At 52.0% G+C, this 22303-nt stretch overlaps 1 protein-coding gene across 1 annotated transcript; it reads right to left on the reverse strand.

The window, feature by feature from the left end:
* Positions 1-7165: 7165 nt before the first annotated feature.
* LOC135910963 (cuticle protein 16.5-like) lies at positions 7166-9102 on the reverse strand. The gene is made up of 4 exons (XM_070533877.1): positions 9075-9102; positions 7683-8368; positions 7384-7607; positions 7166-7284 (listed from the first exon to the last, which is right to left on the reverse strand). Coding segments are annotated over exons 1-4 (915 nt in total). The 5' UTR covers positions 9078-9102; the 3' UTR covers positions 7166-7282.
* Positions 9103-22303: the final 13201 nt, after the last annotated feature.

Below are 22303 nucleotides of genomic sequence, written 5' to 3' on the forward strand. Positions count from 1 at the left end.
TTACGTGCCAAAACCACTTTCGGATTATGAGGCACGCCGTAGTGTAGGACTCCGGAGATTTTGACCACCTGGGGTTCTTTAACGTGCACCTAAATCTAAGTACACGGGTGTTTTCGCATTTCTCCCCCATCGAAATGCGGCTGCCGAGGGCGGGATTCGATCCCGCGACCTCGTGCTCAGCAGCCTAACACCATAGCCACTGAGCAAACACGGCGGGTAAGGATGCTGCAGTAACGAACGAACAACTTCTATTTACAGATAAAATGACAAAGTTCCGTTACAAGATTGCATAATTTCAACAGTACATCGGTTGCAAATAGTCACACTGGTTTGGACCACATAGGGCGACCCTATTTCGGCAGAGTCGATGGTGCTTAGCACCGAAGCCAGGTCCAGTACCCCCGATCGGAGCGTTGCGGCCGCGTTTTCTAGACGCAATGCTCCGCCCAAAATCATTGCTGGCGAATTACCGCCGGGTTGCGTCCCAACTGGACAATCCGTTCACCAATCACTGCGTTCAGCAGAACTTGCATGCGTGATTGGCCACTCGAACAACCATCAATCAAAGAACATCTTTTTTTTAGTACAGTTCACAGTGTACAGTCCTCACCCAAAATACAAAATATACAACAACAAATGGGTGAGGGTCACGCCAGCTGTACAGCTCGCAAGTTCCGAAAAGCGGCGCGTGAGCACAGCTGGCGTAATAAGCGCTGCCCAACAAACCACATTCGCAAAACCTAAAAGCCAGGAAACGTCGGGACCGTGTTGTCAGTGCTCGAACACGTGCGCGACAGGACCAGATTGCAAGAAACCGAAGGCCATGCGGCGCCATAAACAAGCACTTTTTTGCAAGCCAAACTGTCACAGAGGAGCACGGGATAATTGCCCACCCACCAAGGTCGGCCTCGTGTCCGGGCCGTAAGCCGAAGAAAACGTTCCTTCGGCGCCTCGGAACGGAGACAACACCGTAGGATCGTGTGCGGTTCTAAGAATCCACACGCCGGTCAGCGCGCGGTGCTTAAACCCATAAAAAGTAATGAAGCGCGCGCGCCCGGTTTACGCCACGCGATCCCCGCTGCCCGCGTCCAGACCCGAAACACGCATACTCCAAGGTCACCCACCAGAGCACCGCGGAAGTGAGACGTACGCGCACGCCTATTAGGGCGTTTGACGCCCATTCGGGGAAGCTCAAGCCGTGAATGAGTTCACACCCGCCAGCCGGCCGCGCGCAAGGAAAACGCCTGCGGGGATTCCGGGGAAGCGCAACGCGACGGGGCTCCGAAGCTCCCTTTTCACTGGGATGCGCGACCGCTACTATGGCGCTGGTGGTCCTCTCCGCTCCCCGAACTCTGCGGCAGCCATGGGTGCCGGCAGCGTGGTTACTTTGCTTGCCTGCAAGGCCCCGCTCTGTGTCAACCGTTGACAGCCATTACTCAAGTGTGCCGAACAATCTCGTCGAGACGCATGCCCTCTGCCCAGATGGCCCGCGCCGTGTTTTTGGGTTTGTTTCGCAGCCGCCTGTGGCGGAGCTTCCTCCCCCCGATGCTCGCGGCAACCAATGGTCCACACTAACACTTGCGTGACGTATTTCCAGTTACAGGTTTTCGCCGAGTGTCCCCTCATAAAGAAATATAAGAGTGGACACTCCCATAGAGCTCAGCGGTCGAATTGACCTGTAGCGCACCAAGCCGATGGCGTTAATACCCGAACCACACTTCCGGTTTCGGTTCTAGCAGTGCGCGTTTTGAACGCTACGTGGTACGCGTTGTGCCTGCTGGACTGATCGGAGTTCTTTCTTTTTGCTCCTGCAGCTCATCTCTTCGCGGTGTTCATGCGAAATCGCTTTATTGTGTTTTAAAGTAATTATTCTTCTGGTATGGACAGGAATCTGAACGTATTGCAACCAGTATGAGCTGTTATTTTTTCGCTTTGGAAACGAACCGGAACTGTTGCGTTTTGTCTGCATCGAAACGAATACAGGAACGAAATAAGTATCGGTTCGAGATTCTCCTCATAACACCTTCGCATTTCTCTTTCTCAATGTGGGGCGTCCTGCAGGCTTGGTTAGCAGGTCCATTAGGTAGTCGTTCTTGCGATCTTGGAGGCCATGTCTAGTGGCACCCGCTTCCGCAGCGTCACCGTGAAAGAGAAAAGTGCTACGTCGATAATGATCTACTGCTCACGCTCATTTACGCGCATTAGTCAGAAGGACGGGAGTTGCTCGGCGGCTTTTTGGGCGCCGAGTCGCAGGAGTTCCAAACGGCTGCACCGAATGGGTGCGGAAGCCCGCTGAAGGCGATATATTTAACACGAAGAGACCGGTATTTTTTTGGCAACGGAAACAAACTTCGTTCTTACTATTCATTGGCAGGGCACTTCTACTTTGGGTAAAAGGCGTTCTGAAATACTTAATCACCATGGGATATTTTTGGAAATATCACTTGTTTCCTTATACGCGGTATTTTGTTATGCACCGTTTTCTTATGACGAGCTGTGACTGAAATATAAAATTGGTAAAGCGCAATTAATTTTTCAGCATGCAGTCTGCGCTCATATTAAACATTTCGTCACATGAAACTGACCGTGCCCAATACATGCTCCCTGTTCTTCTTCATTACAATAACCCCAGCGGTGAAGGGGAGCCATCCTGGCCACTGAAGGCGATGCGAGGATGAGAGTTCCGTCATGCGGCTTTAGGCAGCTAACGTGGACCGTGTGCTGACTGGGACGGTGCTTGCCCAAGGATGTGTTGACCGATCAATGCCATAAATGACGAGAGACCGCTCCTCGACGATGCGGTATGGCTTGCCATACTTGGCAGGAAACTTGGGAGTAAAGCCAGGGTAGTAGAATTCTAGTGCGGGCAAGACGGGGGATTCAATGACAAAACTATCTACATGATGGTTGTTGTCGCGGCGATCTTTCTGGAGGACTGTCTTTTTTTTTTTTTTTTTTTTATTGCGATGAAGGCTTGCCCTTAAGGCATAATTGTTGGAGCGTATATGTGTATTATATGTGTGCTGTGAGGCCTGTGTTGTGTATGAATTGAAGCAGTGTTTTGTGAAATCTGTTATCATGTATCCAGCGGTCATAGCTGGTTGTCACACTGTAGCGGAGGCCGGCTTGCAGTAGGTGACGCGAGCGTTCCGAACTTAAACCCGTACATGTCCATATTAGGTGGTATGCATCTGATTCCACCACAGGAACGGAGCAGTATGGACACGTAGCACCCAGTGGTAAATGCGACCAGTTCCACCTTGAGACAACAGCCGGTGTAAGGGCCACCCCGGCCCGAAGCCTCCTAAGCACAACTTCCTCCGCCCTAGTAAGGTGAAGGGGGAGGGAGCAGACACACGGTGGGATAAGAGCGCGTGTGTCCTGCCGGAGAACATTTTTACGGGCTCGCAGCGAGTTACGGGGTTGGGGTGGGAGGGGAATAGGTGGAGGATCAGGATTAGGAGGGCAGTGTGCCTGCTGGTCAGCAGCAATGTTGTGAGGGTTCGCTGAATGGCCTTGAATCCAGTGTACCTTGACGCAAGTAGCTGTCTTACTATTCATAGTGTCATACTATTCATGGAGGACTGTCGGACGCGGCAATCTTGGGTGTCGGAAGTGAACGAGCAGGCTAGCTGCCGACACTTTTCTAGATGCTGTGTGTCGTCGGAAATCGGACTGAATTCGGAGGCATCTGCAGGGTACGGTTAAAATGCGTAAAGCGGGGAGGATGATTCAGGGTTGTATGAACGAAAAAACGGTGAAAAAACTCTGGTTAACTGTGTCGCACTGTTATATGCACAAGTAACAAAGGGGAGATGACGTGTTAATTGGAATGGTTAGAATCAATCTGCATCCCGACCATGTCTGCAAGCGTGCGGTTGAAATGTTCTCGGAGCCATTAATTCGAGGGTATTAGACAGTAGATGTGCCGTGCATACTGCAAGAGCGGGTGGGCTCTTGTATGACGTTGGAACGAAACACGCGGCTTCCATCGCTCAGTAGTTTCCCTGATGCACCATGACGGAGAATCAAATGACGCAATATGAAGGAAGTGACGTCACGAGCACCAGTCGCAGGGTGTAAAGCCGTTTCTGCGGATCGCGTCAGATTTTCAACTCCGACAATCAAGCGATTTCCAGCAATACAGCACGGAACAGGTCCGTAAATTTCGATGTCAGTGCGTTCAAAAGGGCGGACAAGACAAGGTAAACGTTTCAGCGGAGTGGGTTTATTGTGAAACGTTCTCCGCTGCTGACGTGCGGGACAGGACCGAATATATTTGCGGACAACATGTACACCCAATGTCAGTAGTAGCCTTGGCGGAGCCGATGATGCGTTTTCAGCCCGGCAGCGAGGAGGTGTTGCAGGTCAACATGGAAGTATGCACACGTATCGGGTCGCATGTGCAAATTCATGCATGTAATGTAAAAAAATAATTAACACCTCAAGCAAGATGTCCTAATTGTCTTGCGTGTATATTCCTTACATTTCAGGGATGCATGGACGACTCAGTGGAAAAACAAAGCTTTTCTCTCACATAATCATCTTGGATGATTTCTTCATTCTGTGAAGTGAAGTTTGGGTATCATGGTCAAGCGATCATAGCGCAGTGACCCGTGAACGTGGGTCACAGGGATTTCGCTTCTGTGGGAAACAGCTGCAAGTTGGTGCATGAGCAGGCCCCGCAGCCGCATGAAAAAAGAAAAAGATAAGAAATACCTTCTTAAGAGGAAGCTTTATCTCGGGTCCAACTCCGTCGCGGGCTATTCAAATGCATGTAAAAAACAAAAAATGTTTTTCTGAGATGTTAATGAAATGTCTTGCATTCGAGAGAGAAGGTTAAATTCTAGTGACTGTTGGGAGCGGAATTTCGATTTAGGGCTTGCTTTTGTTAAAAAGGTTTTCTAATATTCGACAGTTTGAAAAAAAAAAATAGAAGCACGAAGTTTACAAGTTCATAGCTCTGTACGTTGTTTACAAGGGTTCTGCAAAAACTGCATTTCCATATCAATAAATTTGGGATATTCATGTTTAAAATACCAATTTCGTCCTCATTAGATGCCTATAAATGCAATTCAAAGAATTGTATCATCATTTTTCGTTATTGAGTTAGAGAGTTGTAAACTTGATAGTTTCGTTTTTCAGAAACTATCCTTTTTTTGACAACTTTTAATAAAAGTTTCACGACCTAACTCAAGCATTCAGAACCAGAAAACACTGTATTTTAAATTTGTCTTTTATATGCAATAAACCTCGTAAAATTTGGCGCAGTGGTTCCCAAGCGAAACAAATTCTCCTTTTACGTGTATTTAGATAGGAGCACCCGAGCTAACGCTCCCTCTTAAGATGAAGTGGAAGAGGGGAAGAAAAAAAAACATCGTCACGTTCATTATTTCGCGCGATCCATTATTGCCATTTACTGCAATGCGCTCAACGGTGTGCCGAACAATAAACATGCATACAAGGAGACGCGTTTCCGGCCCACGGTACTGCCTATGCGACTAATTTGTAATGAAACATAATATACATAATAAAACTATCGTACGCACACGCAACACACGACTATGCACACTGACGTGACTTTCTTTACGTTAGCTGCCATCTGTTCCTATGTTGGGATAGCAGTTCAGCTTGAGCGCTTAGACGCGAAGAAAGCCCATCGTGCGGGAGCAGCACTGGCCACACAGCACGATGCGTCACATACGCAGCTGATTCTGGCTGACCCGCCGTTGTCACCAGACTCCATCCGCTGCGTAAGTAAGGAAGCCAACGAACTCCGTCGCGGTGGCTTGGCTTGCGTTACACGAGGGCTCCGAGATTGCAGCGCCGTCGATGCGTAGAAAGTATGCCTTGCGTGCTTGCTAGTTGAAATTGGAAAATTTAAATATTTGTCCTAAATTAATATCTAGAAAAAGTTATTTGACGTAATTGTCTTAATTTTTCTATTAAATATTCTGATTTCTTCTAGAGGCAATGCTCACCTCATTGAGCAATTGAGATCAAGGGTGAGAATTGCGCCAACTGACAAAGGAAATAAAAAAAAATTGGTGCAGCTACAAAAATGGTGCAATACACACCTGCCGGCTCTTCCGAGCTCTCTCATGCCATATGCCTTTGCCACGTGACTGGCCTTCCAACCTTCACACATATACACTCTTTTCCACTTCGATATTCCTTATTACAGCGGTATGGCGTAGCGCGCGAATGTAAGAAAAAGGGCGGAAAGTGCATAGAGGGCTAACTTCCAACTAAATTTTATTTGCGGACCAGCATGATTTATATGTGAAGCAAACAAACAAAACACAGAAAGTAAAGGCGATATCTATATAACTCAGGTAACACAGATTATCGATCAAAATGAGATCAGAAAGTTGCGCGTTTTGTCGACGACTTTATTCGCCAGTATTAGGATGAAGAGGTAACAGCGGCTCCTTTTCGCAAGTGTGACTTTTAACAGCCTTTACTATTGATTGCGATGACTATTGTTATGATTACTATTGATTGTGGTACGTTGCGATGGCCCTTCAGGCTGTCTCGATGAGTTGCCACCACATTAAATGCAGCCTTCTGTTAACAGCGCAAAATGTAGTGTAGAGGTGAGACAAGAAGACACCACAAGCGCTTGTGATGCCTTCTTATCTCAACTCTTAACTACATTTTTCGCTGTTAACAGCAGGATGGAAAACCACGAAGCCCAAGCTGCTATTCTAGCGAAATTAAATGCAGGCTTCACTGTTTCTCCAACGTTTCTGACGCACGTTCACGGTGAACGAGAGAAGCAGACTTGCATTCGGTGCGACTTCCATTACAGTGCAGAAGGCTAAAAAGCAGCAAGAACCTTCTCAACACAACGCGGGCGCGAGTTCAAGCCGATAACGCGGACAACGACGAGAGAACGAGAGGAATAATGGGCGCTTGAGGTAGCGGATGTACCTAGCGCCCCCTGCCAATTGCTGTGGCGTGAGTGCCTGTGTTTCAGTCGCAGATTTTCTATCACTAGCCGCCGAAGAGGAATGCTGCGCCGCAGAGTTCGTCGGTCACTTAGAATCTGCCATTGGAATTCAGTATTAACGTAAACCTGTTCCTAGGGTATGGGGAACCTCCATAATTTCTTTAACATTACGATTATCTCTTCGCATGTGGTACACCAGTAAAGAAAGAAAAATATCAGACAAACAGTTTATTCTGTCATAACAATGATTATACATCATCGAAACCACAAGATCTGGTTGTCCTTGACTGAGTGTTTTCTGTCTGGTCCAAGTGTCAAAAGAAAGAGGATTTCTGGAACGAGAACAGAAAATACAGGTTAGCGCTGCGCTCATCTAGAACAGATCGATAACAGATAGAATTTTTCGCTACAGACAATACAGCGAAACTTACACTTCTTCTTGCGGAGGAGGGTGGAGTAGCTGAGAGGAGAGCCAAGGCCGTAGCCGTAGTTCAGGCCGTAGCCGAGGAGACCGTGGCCGTAACCGTAGCTGCCGGCACCGTAGCCGAGGGAGCCAACACCGTAGCCGTAGTAGGCTGGGGCAGCGTGAGCAACACCGTAGGTAGCAACGGCTGGGGCAGCGTGGGCAACGTGGGAAACGCCGTAGGTGGCGACGGCTGGGGCAGCGTGGGCAACGTGGGCAACACCGTAGGTAGCGACGGCTGGGGCAGCGTGGGCAACAGTGGCAACAGCTGGGGCAGCGTGGACAGCAGTCACGGCTGGGGCAGCGGCGTAGCTGGCGACCACTGGAGCGGAGTGGACAACCTTGGTGACAGCTGGAGCAGCGTAGGTCTGGACAACTGGAGTGGACTGGACCACCCTGGTCACAGCTGGGGCGGCGGCGTAGGTCTGGACAACTGGAGCGGACTGGACCACCCTGGTGACAGCTGGGGCGGCAGCGTAGGTGACAGCTGGAGCGGACTGAACAACCCTGGTGACAGCTGGGGCGGCAGCGTAGGTGACAGCTGGAGCAGACTGGACCACCCTGGTGACAGCTGGGGCGGCAGAGTAGGTGACAGCTGGAGCGGCGTGGACAGCGGTCACAGCTGGAGCGGCATGGACAGCGGTCACAGCTGGAGCAGCGTGGTAGGTGGAGACGGTGTGGGTGACAGCTGGAGCAGCGACGGCATAGCTGGCGGCGGGGGCGTATCCGTATCCGAAGCCAGCACCATAGCCGGTAAGGCCGGAGTAGCCAACTCCGTGGGAGAGGCCGTAATGAGAGAGACCAAGGCCACCGTATCCGAGACCGGAATAGCCGAGGCTACCATAGCCAAGGCCGTAGCCGAGGTTGCTGGCAAGGGTATAGCCACCGGCAACGTGACCAAGGTTACCAGCGAAGGCGCTGGCGGCCAGGGCGAGGACGATGCAGGCACGCAGCTGCAGAGGTAAAGGAGATTTGAAATAAATTCTGGGGTACACCTTAGTTTGGAACTTCAGATTAATTTTGACCACCAGGAGATCATGATAGTGCCCTGAATGTAATGTACCAAGGGTGGTATTGGTTTTTGCCCCCAGCGAAATGCATCCGACGCAGCCGGGGTTTTATCCTGCCACCTCGATCCACTGCAGCAGCGCAACACCATAGCCGCTAAGCCACCGCGGCGGGGAAGTAAAGGACATGCCGGCTCTAGGAGCAATATTGATGCAAATTTCGTCGGTGAGCATGGGTTTCTAATTTACTTCTTCCATGAACAGGAATTATTTGTTACTTCAAGTTCTCTGTGCAGATTCACTACAACTTACTCTAGGGAATGCTGTCAGATCTTGTCTCTGCAGGTAGCTCAGGCGCGAGCTACTGAACAGCGAAACGGCTTCTGCTGGGCATAGAGCAAAACATCGTTTAGATGCGTAATACTTTCGCTTTCAGCCAAAATAAATCACTGAAGATAGTGGTGTGCTTCATAATTTTTGCCCAATTAATACCAGCGGGTATAATTTCATTGTTTAAAGGACAGCATCATGAGTAAACCTATGGATTGGTGGTAACCCTACCCCTAAGAAAGTTGTATATTTTGAAGCAATGCATTCAGAAATGTCGGCGTAACATCGCCTCGCGGTAGTGAAGAGGCCACCGGTGACTCACCATTGTGGTGTTCCTAATCCGTCGGAGGAGCAGAAGCTTCTGATTCGACTCGCGGCCAGGCCCGCTTTTATACCTGGTAGCTGGCTTCAAAAACAAGTTATAAACTGGCTTTAACTGAAGGCGAGGGAGACACAATGACCATTTTGAGATCTTGAATATTCTCTCTATCATCGCTAAAGGAAGCCAGAATGCGCAACAAGTAATGCTAATGAGCTTTCTTTCATATTTTATACCAGCCTAGTTCTTACTTTTCTTTACGTAGTGAGCGTCCAATTAACTTTTTTTTTTGGTCGCACATTTTCACCACTCTGTGTTCCGCCGTGCAGTAGTATGTATAGAGGGAAAACCGGTATGCGATCAAGGAGTGCTCAATTACTTATTCAGTGTGCCGACGAACTCGCACGCGCAAACGCGAAGATCACGTTTGTGCGGGCCTCAGAAATTGTGTGATTTGAATTGAAATAAGTTCGAAAGTAAATGTTCTGCTCGTGTCACTAGGTGCGAGAGCAGCCGCGTGCAGCTATCTAGTGCACTTTAAGACAGAAAATGGATGAGCCGTACCCTGAGGTATTGCCTCAGATTTCGGCGCGTCAAAATTTTATGTAGTGGCGCCTATGCCAACACCCAGACGCAATGGCGAAATAACGCCACGGTGACGTCCAACAGACGGAGCATTGCCGCCGAAGCCTTCGCACTTTACGGCATTTAATAAGGATTGGGGTCACGGCGAAGGCGATCAAAGGCTACATTTACTGCCATTCGCTTATGCTGAGCGCACTGAAGGTAGTTTTCGTGCAACGTATTTCTGAAATAGTCTGTTTTAAGGTGAAATGGCATTTTTCTACTTCGATAAAAAGCGTTTCAGACCAACTGCTGTGATAGCTCATTTCGGCTAAATTGTCTGTAACGTATCGCGTATACTATGCAAGTAATCTTGGTGAACCCCTGGGGCTGGTAGTTGTCCTACTTTATATTAACTGCCTTTAAATAGTGCCTAAACAGGCGACGCTTGTACATGGCGGTGAGCGTTAAGGGTGCGGATATGGCGAATGTCCTAGAACAGTGCGTGACTGCGTATCTCTCAGTTGCGTCAAGGCGGTCAGGCACACCATACCAATAAATGCTGTAGAGGCGCGTGACTCGCTCGACATGTGGAAGTTGATGGGTGTATCTCTCGTATGCAATGCGTACTAAACGTACGCTTTGCTCACGTAATTTGAGCAGCTGCAAGAATGCGGACGCGATACGTGGCCGTCGGGTCCTCGAACAAGTATTTGAACACGAACGATGGCTGTGCTTTACAGAACAATGCGCTAAGGAAAGCAGAAAACATCTTTGCTGTCCTAACTTTCAAGGTACATCCTTGCACCGCCCCGCAGAAGGGAAGCGAGAGGCGGATCAGCCAATGCGCACAATGCATGTAAACTGCACTTGACGAATCTGCACAGGCAACATTTCGCGAGCACAGTCACTTACCCATGGAAGGTATGCTTGCAACACTTTCTTGGGATGACAATAAATATTATGAGTGACAATGACGCAGAGAAAACAAAGGTAGGTTGTAATCGGGGACGATATTCTCGAGCGATCAGTTCCGGCGGAGCATCGTTTTAGAGACATGTCGCCCATCTCTATATTCGACGCTTTGAAGCATAGACTAACGAAAGACTCTGATACCGCCTCAGAAATGGTATCAGCGGCAATCGCTCGCTCCATTTGTCACAAAAGAGAATGCGACGCGGCGGTTGTGGTATTGATGGGGCAGACAACTTAGGATTTGAGAATACGATACGGCCGAAACTCATTGGCCGAAACATAACCATGGCCGTGAAATTACCCGCACTTTTGCCGTGCCTGAGCTAATTGTCATACTTTATTACAGATGGCGGTATTTTCTTGCTCAGTCTTAGCCTCCTTGATAATTTTAAGGTAGCGACTCTCTCCTCCCCGTGGCGATCTCATCCTCAATTCTCCTCGTGCGCCAGCTGCGCTCTCTGCACAGGGCACGCTTTTTTTCCTTGGATCCCACGGAGAAGCCGCAGTATTGGCATGGGGCGCATAATTTTGAATCAGCTGCACGCTCCAGTGTTGTAGAACATTTAGAAAACTGGTGATAACTGCATCGAGATTGCTAAAGGTAAGGTTTATGAGGACGTTGGTTTCTTCTTAAAGCTGCATCAATGGGGCATACTGATGTTATAGGAGCTTTGAGGTGAGTTCTATATTCCAGACATATTTCTTATCGCACAAGAACAGCTACTTTACTTTCTGCATTTTATCTAGTATTATTTGTGGTACATCCATTATGTATGGCTCTTTTTTTCTTGCCTGTACGCGCATGTGCTTTGCAGATATTATATTCAGCGTGCCTTCGTACAATGAATTAGTCGCGAGTGCGTCGTCCCTCCATGTGTTGGTCTTATTAATGTCGAAGTAGCTATGTAGGTCAATGTGAAACTGAATAGGGCGGTTGTGCAATTTCAGTGCGAGTCAGCATGCGCGATCATAAGGACACCCCCTGCACATTGCCTGTATCCGTGAGAAAACCAAATAGTAACTGTTACCCACTGATGCCTCGTAGTAGCCCAACTCCAATCAAATTCATAAACTGAAAAATAATGCACGAATTCTACTGCAGTTGTCTCAGTACCCGTAAGCCCATATCCCCAAATTTCAAGTTGGCCCACCCCCAAACCTCACCTTGGCTTATCTCCAAATTTAAGTTGGGCAACCTTGAATTTAGGCTGGCTCGGCTGAATATGTTAAGTTGGCCCATCCCCAGATTTCTTCTTGGTTTATCCGCAATTTTAACCTGGCCAAGGCACCAATGTAAGTTTGCCCGCCCCCAAATTTCAGTTCGCCGACCTCCAAACTTTAAGTTGGCACGTCCCTACTGTAAGTTTCCCCATGTATATTGTCACGTGGTAGTGACTGTGACGAAAGCAGCCAAACTGAGAAAGACGAAACTAGAGTTTTATTGGGCGAACTTGTGCCCTCAAAAGCAGGCTACACTCAAAAAATGGCGACAGCGGCAAACGGAGTCGGCGATTGTCGTAAATCTGATCAGCGGGTCAAGCGCGTCGGCTTTTATACAGCAGTCGTCGAACGTTCCAGAATAGTTGGGACCCGCATGCCTTGCACAAACTTCTACACCATTTGCGTCGCGCGATGAAATCAGATAACACAAGGTTCGGCGACAACAGATAGCGGATAGAAGCATCGATAACTTTCCAGAAATTTCGGATACACGCAGGCGCATCCCGCGCTGTGCGATAACATTTGTTAGGCGGCAAAACGTGGTCGCCCGATCAAGATAAATACACGTGTCAATATTTGAAGAAGCCCTATGCACCTCTATGGGTATTCTCTATTTTTTAATTTTTAAGGGTAAACATTCTTCTTATGACTTATAAAGCTACCGATCATCTACATTTATACAATTAAAATAAGTAAATGTCTTAAGTTTACTAATTCGGCATTGTTGTGCAGGTACAAATCATTACACTTCTCGGCTGACGGGACTGGGGTACTCGCCAAAGAAAGCTTATGCATTATTAACGCAGTTATTTTACATTTTATTGTGACCCAACAGCCAAAACCCCCATCTTATTATGAGGCACCTCGTAGTGGAGGACTCCGAAAATTTTGACAACCTGGGGTTCTTTAATGTGTGCGTAAATGTAACTACACGGGTGTTTTCGCATTTCGCCCCCATCGAAATGCGGCCGCCGTGGCCGGGATACGATCCCGAGACCTCGTGCTTAGCAACGCAAGAGCATAGCCACTCAGCAACCACAGCGGCTTAGAAACGCAATGTAGACAAGCTAGCGCTCACCTGCGAGGCTACCGATATATTTGGCAGTAATTTTTTCAGTGCTTGCAATCATTGTATCTAAGTGACTAACGCACACGTCGAAGTAAGCTGGAAACAAAGCTTAATTAATTACAGTGATGTTGTGGATCAGACAAAGCATCACGAACTTATCCCAGTAAGGTTCTATACACGCGAAACTAACTGCACAACATGGCTGAGCTGCTTTTCGGTAACTGCATCGCCAAGCCAGGCGTGGCGATATCGCCCGAAAACTATAGAATGTAGTTACAATAAACTGGCACTCACAAAAAGCGTCGCAGACATGTGTCAGTCCTACTCGTTAACTCATATGAACTGCGCCGAACCGACTGTTTTTCGCTAACTGCGTTACAAGTCTGGGTTCCGTTTTGTTAAGCCTAATTGCTTCGAATGCGTCGCAAAGTGTGAAACAATATTTCTAACCTTGTCGTCTTCTAAAAGTGCAGCGGGGCCGTGTCGAAGTGCAGAAAGAACGCAAGAATGCGCCGGCAGCCCAAGAAACCCGGCTAAATCGCCCCCAAAAAGAAAAAAAATTGCAGTGGCTTACCTCGGCTATGCCAGGATGTGCGTAGCGAAAGCTAAGGCATAGCATGGTTAGCTTTGGTTAATCTTGATTCCAAGTCCAGGTTAGTCTGGTTGTCTAGCTATGTTGCGGCGTTTACCTAGTCATTTGGCGCGGTGTTCGTCTGTTTCCTGGGTGATTCGTTTCCTCTTCATCTCGTTCCGATGTCGATTGCAAGCCTCCTCCTGCTTCTCAGAATTGTCGCCATCCATACTGCCGCCTCAACTGTGGTTGCGGCGCACGCGAGCTTTCCTTTTCAATCCTCCAACATGTTATCAGGCATGCGACGCAGCTGGTGAAGCGAGCGGAGGCGAGCGCAACGACGAGGAACGCGACGTGACGTCATACCAAATGGCGGCGGAGGGAAGGCACGGCGCTGCGCAGCGGCGGAACACCTGTGGCTCAGTGCTCCTAGGGGCGCTTGCGCAGTAGTGACTAGGAAGCGAGAGAGAGAGAGAGAGAAATATCCGCTGCGAGGCGCGGGTTGTGACGTCATGTGCCTCCTTGGAGCACCACCATGGCGAAATCGCAAGTTCTCGGCCAGTAAAGGTTTCGCTTTAAAAAGAAAAAAGAGGCAGACGGTTCACCGAACAGGCCAACGCTCACGTGCGACGCCGGCCTTACTCGCTTCGGCATCGTGCCTGACGCATGACGCATGAATCTGGCACGTCAATGGCCTATCGCTAGATAGCACGCGAAAAGTAAGTTGCAAAGTATAACTTAATTACCACGCAGATATTTTTAGTTTTCCAGGAAAACATTTTAAAAAATTTTCATTTCATTTCATTTCATTTCAGAAGAGGTGGCCGAAGAAGGCAGATGCACTTCACGTCGGCTCCGTCTTCGTTCAATGATTTCGCAGGGAAGTCACCGAAAATCACCGAGTTTGTGCTACCATCTCACGCAGCAAGTTACCAAGATTCTGCCGATACCAACTTCAAGGTGGGAATCCCATTTTTCGAACTTCTACGCCAAATTTTCGTCTGCCACACCGGCAGCCGCGGTGGTGGCTGCCGCGAGCCTAGGCCTATAGGCGCCCCCGCAAGAAGTACACGTGGCGCGCGCCCACGCTCGCTCGCCGACGGAAGAAATGGAGGTTCTCGTGCAAGGGCAGAACATTTCCCAAGCAGAATTTGAGGCTGGCACGGGCTGGAGTACCGTCGGCTCGAAAAAGCAAGCCGTTGAGAGATCGAATACGAGCAGTTTCGGCGCCCACCTCGGCACCGGCGGAAGGAAGAAGCGCGAGCAGAAACTGAAACAGCAGTTAATCAAGGCCAGCCGCATGCCATATCTACCGAAGGGTGATTTCAAGATTATCATCCGCCCAAAGGGAGGCCTCAAGATTGGCGAATTAGGAGCGGCCCGAGTAGCTTCGTGCGTCTACCAAGCTGCTGGCATACCCGGGGAGCACAGGGAAGACGACACCGTGTGCCTCAACGTCCAACAGAACATCATCGTAGTGAGTACCCCCAGTGAAGCCAATGCAGACAGATACCAAAGAGTCGAGCGCCTCGTGGTCAACGGCCAGGCCTATGAGACCAACGCATATGAATCGGCACCCGACTTAACTTCCAAAGGAGTCATCAGGGGTATACCTCTCGAAGATTCGCCCCGCGACATCACCGCCCAGGTCGTTACCCCCAAGAATCCTACGGCAATCGCTGCGAAACGACTCAGCAATACCACCACGGTCATCGTGCTGTTTTCCGGACTGAAAGTTCCCTCCTTCGTCCGCTACGGAGGCGCTCTCATCAGGTGCGCGTTGTAGAGAAAACAACTTGACCTGTGCTTCCAATGCGGCAGACTGGGCCACCGCATGGACGTGTGCCCCAATCCGCAGGACCGCATTTGTAGAGGCTGCGGCACGGCCAACCCAGGTCTCGACCACCAGTGCAACCCCCTTTGCCAACTTTGCGGGGGTGAGCACTATAGGGGTATTACTCAGGCTCGCGCGTGCGCACCTGACCCTTCTCTGGATCGCACAGCGCCGGCGGAGCGGCAGTCGCTCCCTAGCACTTTCGCAGCAGCCCTAGCAGTCAGAGCTGTGACCCCTAACCCGCGGTTCGCAGTGAGTTGCGACCACGGCGGGTTCAGGCCAGTGGGGACAGGGTGAGTCTCGACCTAAGGTGTTTATTCACCTTGGTGTACAATGATTCCAACAGACAACAACAGCCACAACACATACAAATACAACACAAAACACAACCACAGCGGCGGAGAATTCCGCACGTCTGGGGTGAAACAAACCGCACAATGTGGGAGCCACAAAAGAGGCTGATAAGAGTTCAGCTCACCCAAAGTGGTTCCGCGCTCGGGCCCTGGGGCGGTGAGTCGCACACAAAGGCCGGGCGCAACAGGGGGGACGGCGTGCGGCGGTCTCAGCGGCGGATTTGAGATGCGGCCGTTCGCTAGCTCTTCCACCGTGAGACAAACGGGCCTCGGGGGAATAGCGCTTCTCCCGAGCGGCGGAGAGGGGTCTCCCCGGTTCCAAGAAAGGGAAAGGAGGGAACGGGGTGCCTTGGCTGCAGCGTCGCGGCCAGGCGCGAAGAGCAGCGGGAGTGGCGAAGGTGCCCTCTCCTCGCTACCCTCCGCGAGCGAGCACGTGATTATCGCGTGATAACCGCGTGGCCGCTCCGGAGATATCGGGATGCGCGTGCGATCCCCACATCCCCCTCTCCTTAAAATAACCCTTTAGCCGCTAAGAGGCCGCCGTCACCTGAGGCTTTCCTGCGAGAGGGACATGCTACTCCGACAGCAACACGGTTTGAGTCCATCCATGTTGGTGAGGGAGCAGCTCTAGCTGCAGACCGTCGTTGTCGCCGTGTAGGTGGTCGCGAGCCAGGCCGGAACGTTGAAGGATGTGGTACGGAGCAGCTTGACAGCAGCGGGATGCAGTGGGAGGCAAGAAGGGCGCTGGGTCCAGGTCACCTTGCGTCTCGGCGGCGTCACCTGCCCAGTCGGACGTGCCGGGTCCGTGGTGGCGAAAGGGTCCCAGGATTTTTCTTGGCTGCCTCGATTACGCTGACGCGATCCCCGAACCAGCCTCGAGATGGCGCAGGACAGCTGTCTTTTGGTGTTCCCGGGGTTCGTTGTCCTCCCTCGCGGGTTTCGGCACGCAAGGTCGGCAAAGGCGCGCCGACCCACCCCAGACGATGGCTTGCACCTCGCTGCGCAGCAGGGGTCCACTCTGTCCTTGCGGGCGAAGTCTATGCTCGGCCTTGAGGCTGGATGCTTGGTTGCGGGGCTTGCAACTCGGTCGCGGAGCTGTGCGGCGCGGTTCGGCGAATTCTGCGCCGCCGCGACCATTCCGGACCGGAAGTCGCCCGCTGCACCTCTCACCTCGCTGTTAGCCGCCGGAGGATGTTTTCTCGCCGCCCGTTGCCTGTACTGCGCTGCTGACTGCTTGCGGCCTGCTCGTCCCCACCGGCAGTGGAGATGGTCTTTTCCTTTTTGCTTGATGGTTGTTGCACGGCTCCCGACGGGCGGTCTGCTGCTGCGACAATTCTGTTAGCCCCTCTCGCTTCTTCCAAAGAGAAAGCGCGTGCTCGCTCTGGAAGCCTGCATGCTAGACATCGGAGGAGCATTCCGTCCGATATCGCGCACAATAATATAGCCTCCGCGAACCGGACAGAGTTAGTTCTGCCGAGATCGCAAGTTATAATGCCGCACCGGGCTCGAACGTCGAGCCGTGCCACCCGATGCCGCTGCCTGCGGGCGCGGGAGAGCATTCTCCTCGGGCCACTCGTTCCCTCTGTCATAGTAGGGTTTGAGATCGCAGACATGCACTGGTCGGCTGATCGGTCTTAGCTTCAAGTCCGCCAGCCTGTACACGAGCGAAGAGACAGTCTCTCGCACCCGGTACGGTCCTGTCCATTTCGGCGCCAGAGAAGCTGAGAATTTCTTACTGGCGTCGCTCAGGACGTGATTCCGTCTCAACACCAGGTCGCCCACTTTGTAGTGAACTTCCCGATGAGAGAGGTCGTACTGCGCTTTCTGCTCGGCACGTGCAGTGCTCAGGTTCCGTCGCGCTTTTCGTAAAGCCTCCGTTACCTTCGCGCGCAGCCCAGTCGCATAATCGGCGCGTGCCGACGAAACAACCAGTTCCGTGCTGCATCGTTCCTGTAGAGTAAGTTCTACCGGATTCAACAGCTCCCTCCCAAGGTTGAGGGTGGCGGGTGTATACCCAGTCGATCGATTCACTGTCGACCTGATCGCAAATCCAATTTCAGGAAGACAAACGTCCCACTCATTGTGCGTCCCCGCAAATGCAACTAGCATGTGCTTGATGTTGCGGTTCACACGCTCAGTGGGATTCGCCTGGGCATGGTACGTGGTTGTTCTCCTGTGCTTAATGCCGAGAGCTGCACAAGAGTCCACGAAGAGTTTGGCAGTGAAGTAGGACGCATTGTCCGTTATCAGCTGCTCAGGATAGCCGAATCGTGTAAACACCTCGATCAGCTTTCCCATGATTACGCGTGCCGTCAGCTTCCGTAGGGGGAACAGTTCCACCCACTTGCTGAAATGGTCTGTGACTACGAGAAGGAATCGGTTCCCGCTCGGTGTCCTGGGGTAAGGCCCCATGACGTCACATGCCGCAATTTGCCACGGTGTTCGGCTATTGATCGGCTGCATGAGCCCGGGTGGGCGTCCACCACGCGGCTTCACGCGTTGGCACACGTTACACGAGCGGGCGTAGCGCATCACCTCCCGCTTCATTCCAGGCCAGGTAGCAAAGCGACACAACTTCAGATAAGTCTTAGGGCCACTTGCATGCCCGGCCAGGCACGTATCGTGAAAGTAGCGTAAAAGTGCTCCTCTCAGCGTGCGTGGAATCACCGCTTTGAAGGACTCGTGTGTATCCTTCTCTGCGGGAATGTATCTCAGCAGGACGCCGTCAGAGTCTAGCAGGTAGGAATCCAACGCGCTCACAGCATTACCAGCTGTTTCAGAGCGCCGCGCACCCACAGCAATACCAGCTGCGTCCATGTGCGCCGCGGCCGCGCCGCCGGGCTCCCGGAGCCCCTCAAACACTTTCTTACAAAATGGATCCTCCCGCTGTGCCTCTAACAGCTCCTTTCTGCCGAACACGCTCCCCACTGAACTGACGCAGTCCAAGTGGTTCACGCTTTCGTCCTGAGAAGGGGGTTCATCCGCCCTTCCTTCGGGACCAGCGCCGTCGAGCATTGTAGCAGTTACTCTGCTCTTCGGCTGAGTCACTGAGGGGTCACGATGGGTATTAATATTACCCCTCCTGACAACCTCAGTCGTCGCAGCGGTTAGTCCGCTCACAAGCTCAGTTTCGGGCGAGGTGAGTTGAGTAGTAATATCACTCTTCTCACAGTCAACGGGCGCGCGCGAAAGTGCGTCCGCCACAACGTTGTTCTTTCCTCTCCTGTAGCGAACGGTAATATCGTATCGCTGCAGGAGAAGTGCCCATCGCGCGAGCCGGCCGCTCGGCTCTCCTAAGCGCCTAAGCCAAGTTAATGCCATATGATCGGTCTCAATTATGAATGGGACTCCATCAATATAGTAGTCAAACTTTTTGAGAGCGAAAATGATCGCCAGACATTCCTTTTCGGTCACGGAGTAATTTTTCTCTGCGGCAGTCAAAGAGCGGCTGGCAAAAGCTACCGGGCGCAAGCTACCTTCGTGCTGTTGGAGCAAAACCGCTCCTAGGCCAAGGTCGCTGGCGTCCGTATGAATGACAAATTCTTTGTTCAAATCAGGTAGCCTTAACTCGGTGGTTTCCACGAGCGCGTTTACGAGGTTGCGCAGTGCCTCCTCTTGCTCGGGACCCCACCTCCACTGCTCACCTTTCCTCAACAGCATTGTCAAGGGGGCTTGCAGTGCAGCGCAGTTTGGGATGAACTGTCGATAGAAATTCGCCAGCCCCAAAAAGCGTCTCAGTCCGCCTATGTCTTCCGGTGACGGGTAGTTCAATAATGCCTGAACCTTGTCATCACACGGTAGAAGGCGTCCGTTATCCAGTTTAAACCCCAGTAGCGTTACTCGGGTTGTTGCAATCTGGGTCTTGGTCGGGTTTAGCGTTATCCCCGCAGACCTCAGACGCTCCAACACGTCCCTGAGATGGCGTAAGTGCCCATCAAAGGTACGCGAGTATACCACAACATCGTCCAGGTAAGCAAGAGCGTGGTGCCACCTTGCGTCACCCAAGACACGGTCCATCAGGCGCTGGTAAGTTGCAGGCGCACCGACAAGTCCGAATGGCATACGGGCAAACTGGAAAAGTCCCCTGTGACAAGTGAAGGCAGTCTTCTCTCGGTCACTGGGATCTACCTCCACCTGAAAGTATCCTCTGCTTGCATCGAGCGTAGTGAAGTACTTCGCTCCGCCAACGTTGGATACGATCGAGGGAATGCTAGGAAGCGGATATGCGTCCTTGCGTGTCACCTCGTTCAGGCGGCGATAGTCAACACAAAGGCGGGGCGTCCCATCCTTTTTAGGAACCAACACCACAGGAAAACCCCATGGGCTGTCCGATCTTTCAACAACGCCTGTATCGAGCAGTTCGTCCAGAGCGCTGTCTAGTGCTTTCCTCTTAGCCAAACTCACCGGCCGAGGATTACACTTCCACGGAGAGGCGTCGCCTGTCTCAATTTTGTGCCTGTATAGCGCAGTGCAACCAGGCCGCTCTGTGAATACGGCATCATATTCAGTCAGAAGCGCTGAGAGGCGAGCCTTTTCTTCCCCCGACAAACTGCTTGAGTCGTCCAGCAGCGGGTGGTATCGTTCGCCCCTCACTGCGGCACAGTCTGCCACCGCAGCGGGGGTTACGGGCTGTGCGGGAGGGGAGCAGTTCCCCTCCGCGCCTCTTTTCTCAGCGCGGTTGGCCGGACGGCATTTCGACCCGGCCGCAACCGTTCTGAGGGACCTTTTCGGGCAATCGTTTGGTCGGTCTGCGCGCGAAGCATCATCGAACGAAGTTGTCTCTGACGCTTTTTGAAATGAAACGAAAGGTTTCAGGGTGCCACATGCTCGCTCCCTATATCCTCCGTTGCAGACGTCAATAACAATGCCCGTCTTGGCGAGGAAATCTCTACCAAGAATTATAGGAACCGACAGGCCGGGAAGGTGAGCTAGGCGCTGTCGCCTCACCCGCTTCTCCCACCGCACCACAAGCCTAGCAGCACAGCTCGCGTGTGCCGTGCCGCTGGCCAGTCGGAAGGTCACATTACTCTCTCTCAGTCGGATAGCGTTCCGACGGAGATGTTCACACACCTCGTCGCCAAATAGTGAAGCGCTTGCTCCTGTGTCTAACAGCGCAAAAAACCTGCGCCGGGCGACTGTAACCTCTATGAGCGGGACTGGCGTGTCGCTGGGCAATCCAAAACGACAAGCCAGCGGGGCAAGGAGTTCGTGTGTCTCACTTCGCACCGCTGTAACCGCCGCCGGCCATGCAGCATTGCTCACCGGCAGCCCCGCTCGTTTCCCGAAAGCGCGTGCTCTCGGTTCGCAGGCTGTCTGCAATCCCGGGCGTAGTGCCCCGGCTGGTTGCACCGATAACAGAGGAGAGCCGGCCTTTGACGGGCTTGGCGTCCAGTGCCTCGCGCCGTTTGACCGTTATTCCTCTGTATCGACTGCTCCCTTGCAGGCACGCTCTGCTCTCGCATCATCGAGCCGGCATATCGACCACGATTCTGCATACCTCGGCCATCGGCAGCGCATGCTGCACGCATGGCATAAGTGTACGGATCGAGAGCCCGGTCAGATAAGCCCCAACCGTTTCTCAGTTGTCCGTCACTGAAAGCAACCACACCATCTCCACCGGAACGAGTGCGAAAAGTGTCCCCGTTCCACGCGCATCGCGGCTCAAGTGCCCTCGACGCTGGGGGTGGAGGTCGGTATGAGCGCAAGGCGAGTATGTCCGCCTGTATGCGCTTTGCCTCCGAGGCCAGCTCATCCAAATCCCTGAACTTGCTGCCTCTTAGGTACGCTGCGAAGGTGGGATGAGCTTGTCGTGTGACTCTCTCCACCTTATCGCAGTTCGGAGCGGTAGGGTCAGCGGTACGATAAAGTTCGTCCATCGCCCTGACGTACTCGAGCAAGGATTCGTCCGGATGCTGAGTACGTAGCTCCAACTCGCGCCGCAGACGACGCTCGTAATCTGCGGGCAGGAATTCCTCGCGTAATCCCGCTCGGAACTCAGCCAGCGTGCTAGACCGGTAGCCAGTAAGCCGGAACCAGCGGGCAGCGTGATCAGTTAACGACACTGGTACGACGCGTTCCAGCATCTCGTCATCGGACAGCCCCGTTGCGCGCTGGTAAGTCAGCACGCGATCGAGGTATTCGTTGACGCTAACTGAATCATGATACCCGCTGTAGGTGGGTAAGTCCACCCTCACTCTCGGTCTAGCAGCGGCGGCAGATGTCAGCAGAGTGTTCTGCACGGCACCTGTCAACCTCTCAATCAAGCGCATCGCATCCTGCAACAGCGCCTGTTGGGGCTCGCTCTGGCCAGTAATGCCTGGCACAGGAGCAGAACGCGTCGAGCAAGTATGCCGCAGTGGCTCCATGCTCTCCGCAAACACTGGCGAAGGGTTCGGCGTAATGTGCCTCACGCCTTCAAGGGTACGAGGCTCGCTCTGGCCAGTAATGCCTGGCACAGGAGCAGAACGCGTCGAGCAAGTATGCCGCAGTGGCTCCATGCTCTCCGCAAACACTGGCGAAGGGTTCGGCGTAATGTGCCTCACGCCTTCAAGGGTACATCCTGCCGGAGAGAGCGCCTCGTGTGTAGCGCTACCCTCTTCGAAGCTTATCAAATTCCCAGGGCTAATGTTCGCCGCAGGGCATGAC

The sequence above is a fragment of the Dermacentor albipictus genome, chromosome 2 (assembly GCF_038994185.2).
Source record: "Dermacentor albipictus isolate Rhodes 1998 colony chromosome 2, USDA_Dalb.pri_finalv2, whole genome shotgun sequence".
Classification (NCBI taxonomy): domain Eukaryota; kingdom Metazoa; phylum Arthropoda; class Arachnida; order Ixodida; family Ixodidae; genus Dermacentor; species Dermacentor albipictus.

Bases quoted from the DNA above. Each gene is read 5' to 3' on its own strand.
- LOC135910963 (XM_070533877.1), bottom strand. The intron at 7,608-7,682 runs TGTTGCCACTGT...CGCTGCCCCAGC, and splicing joins GCTGTCCACGCTGCCCCAGC to CGTCGCCACCTACGGCGTTT.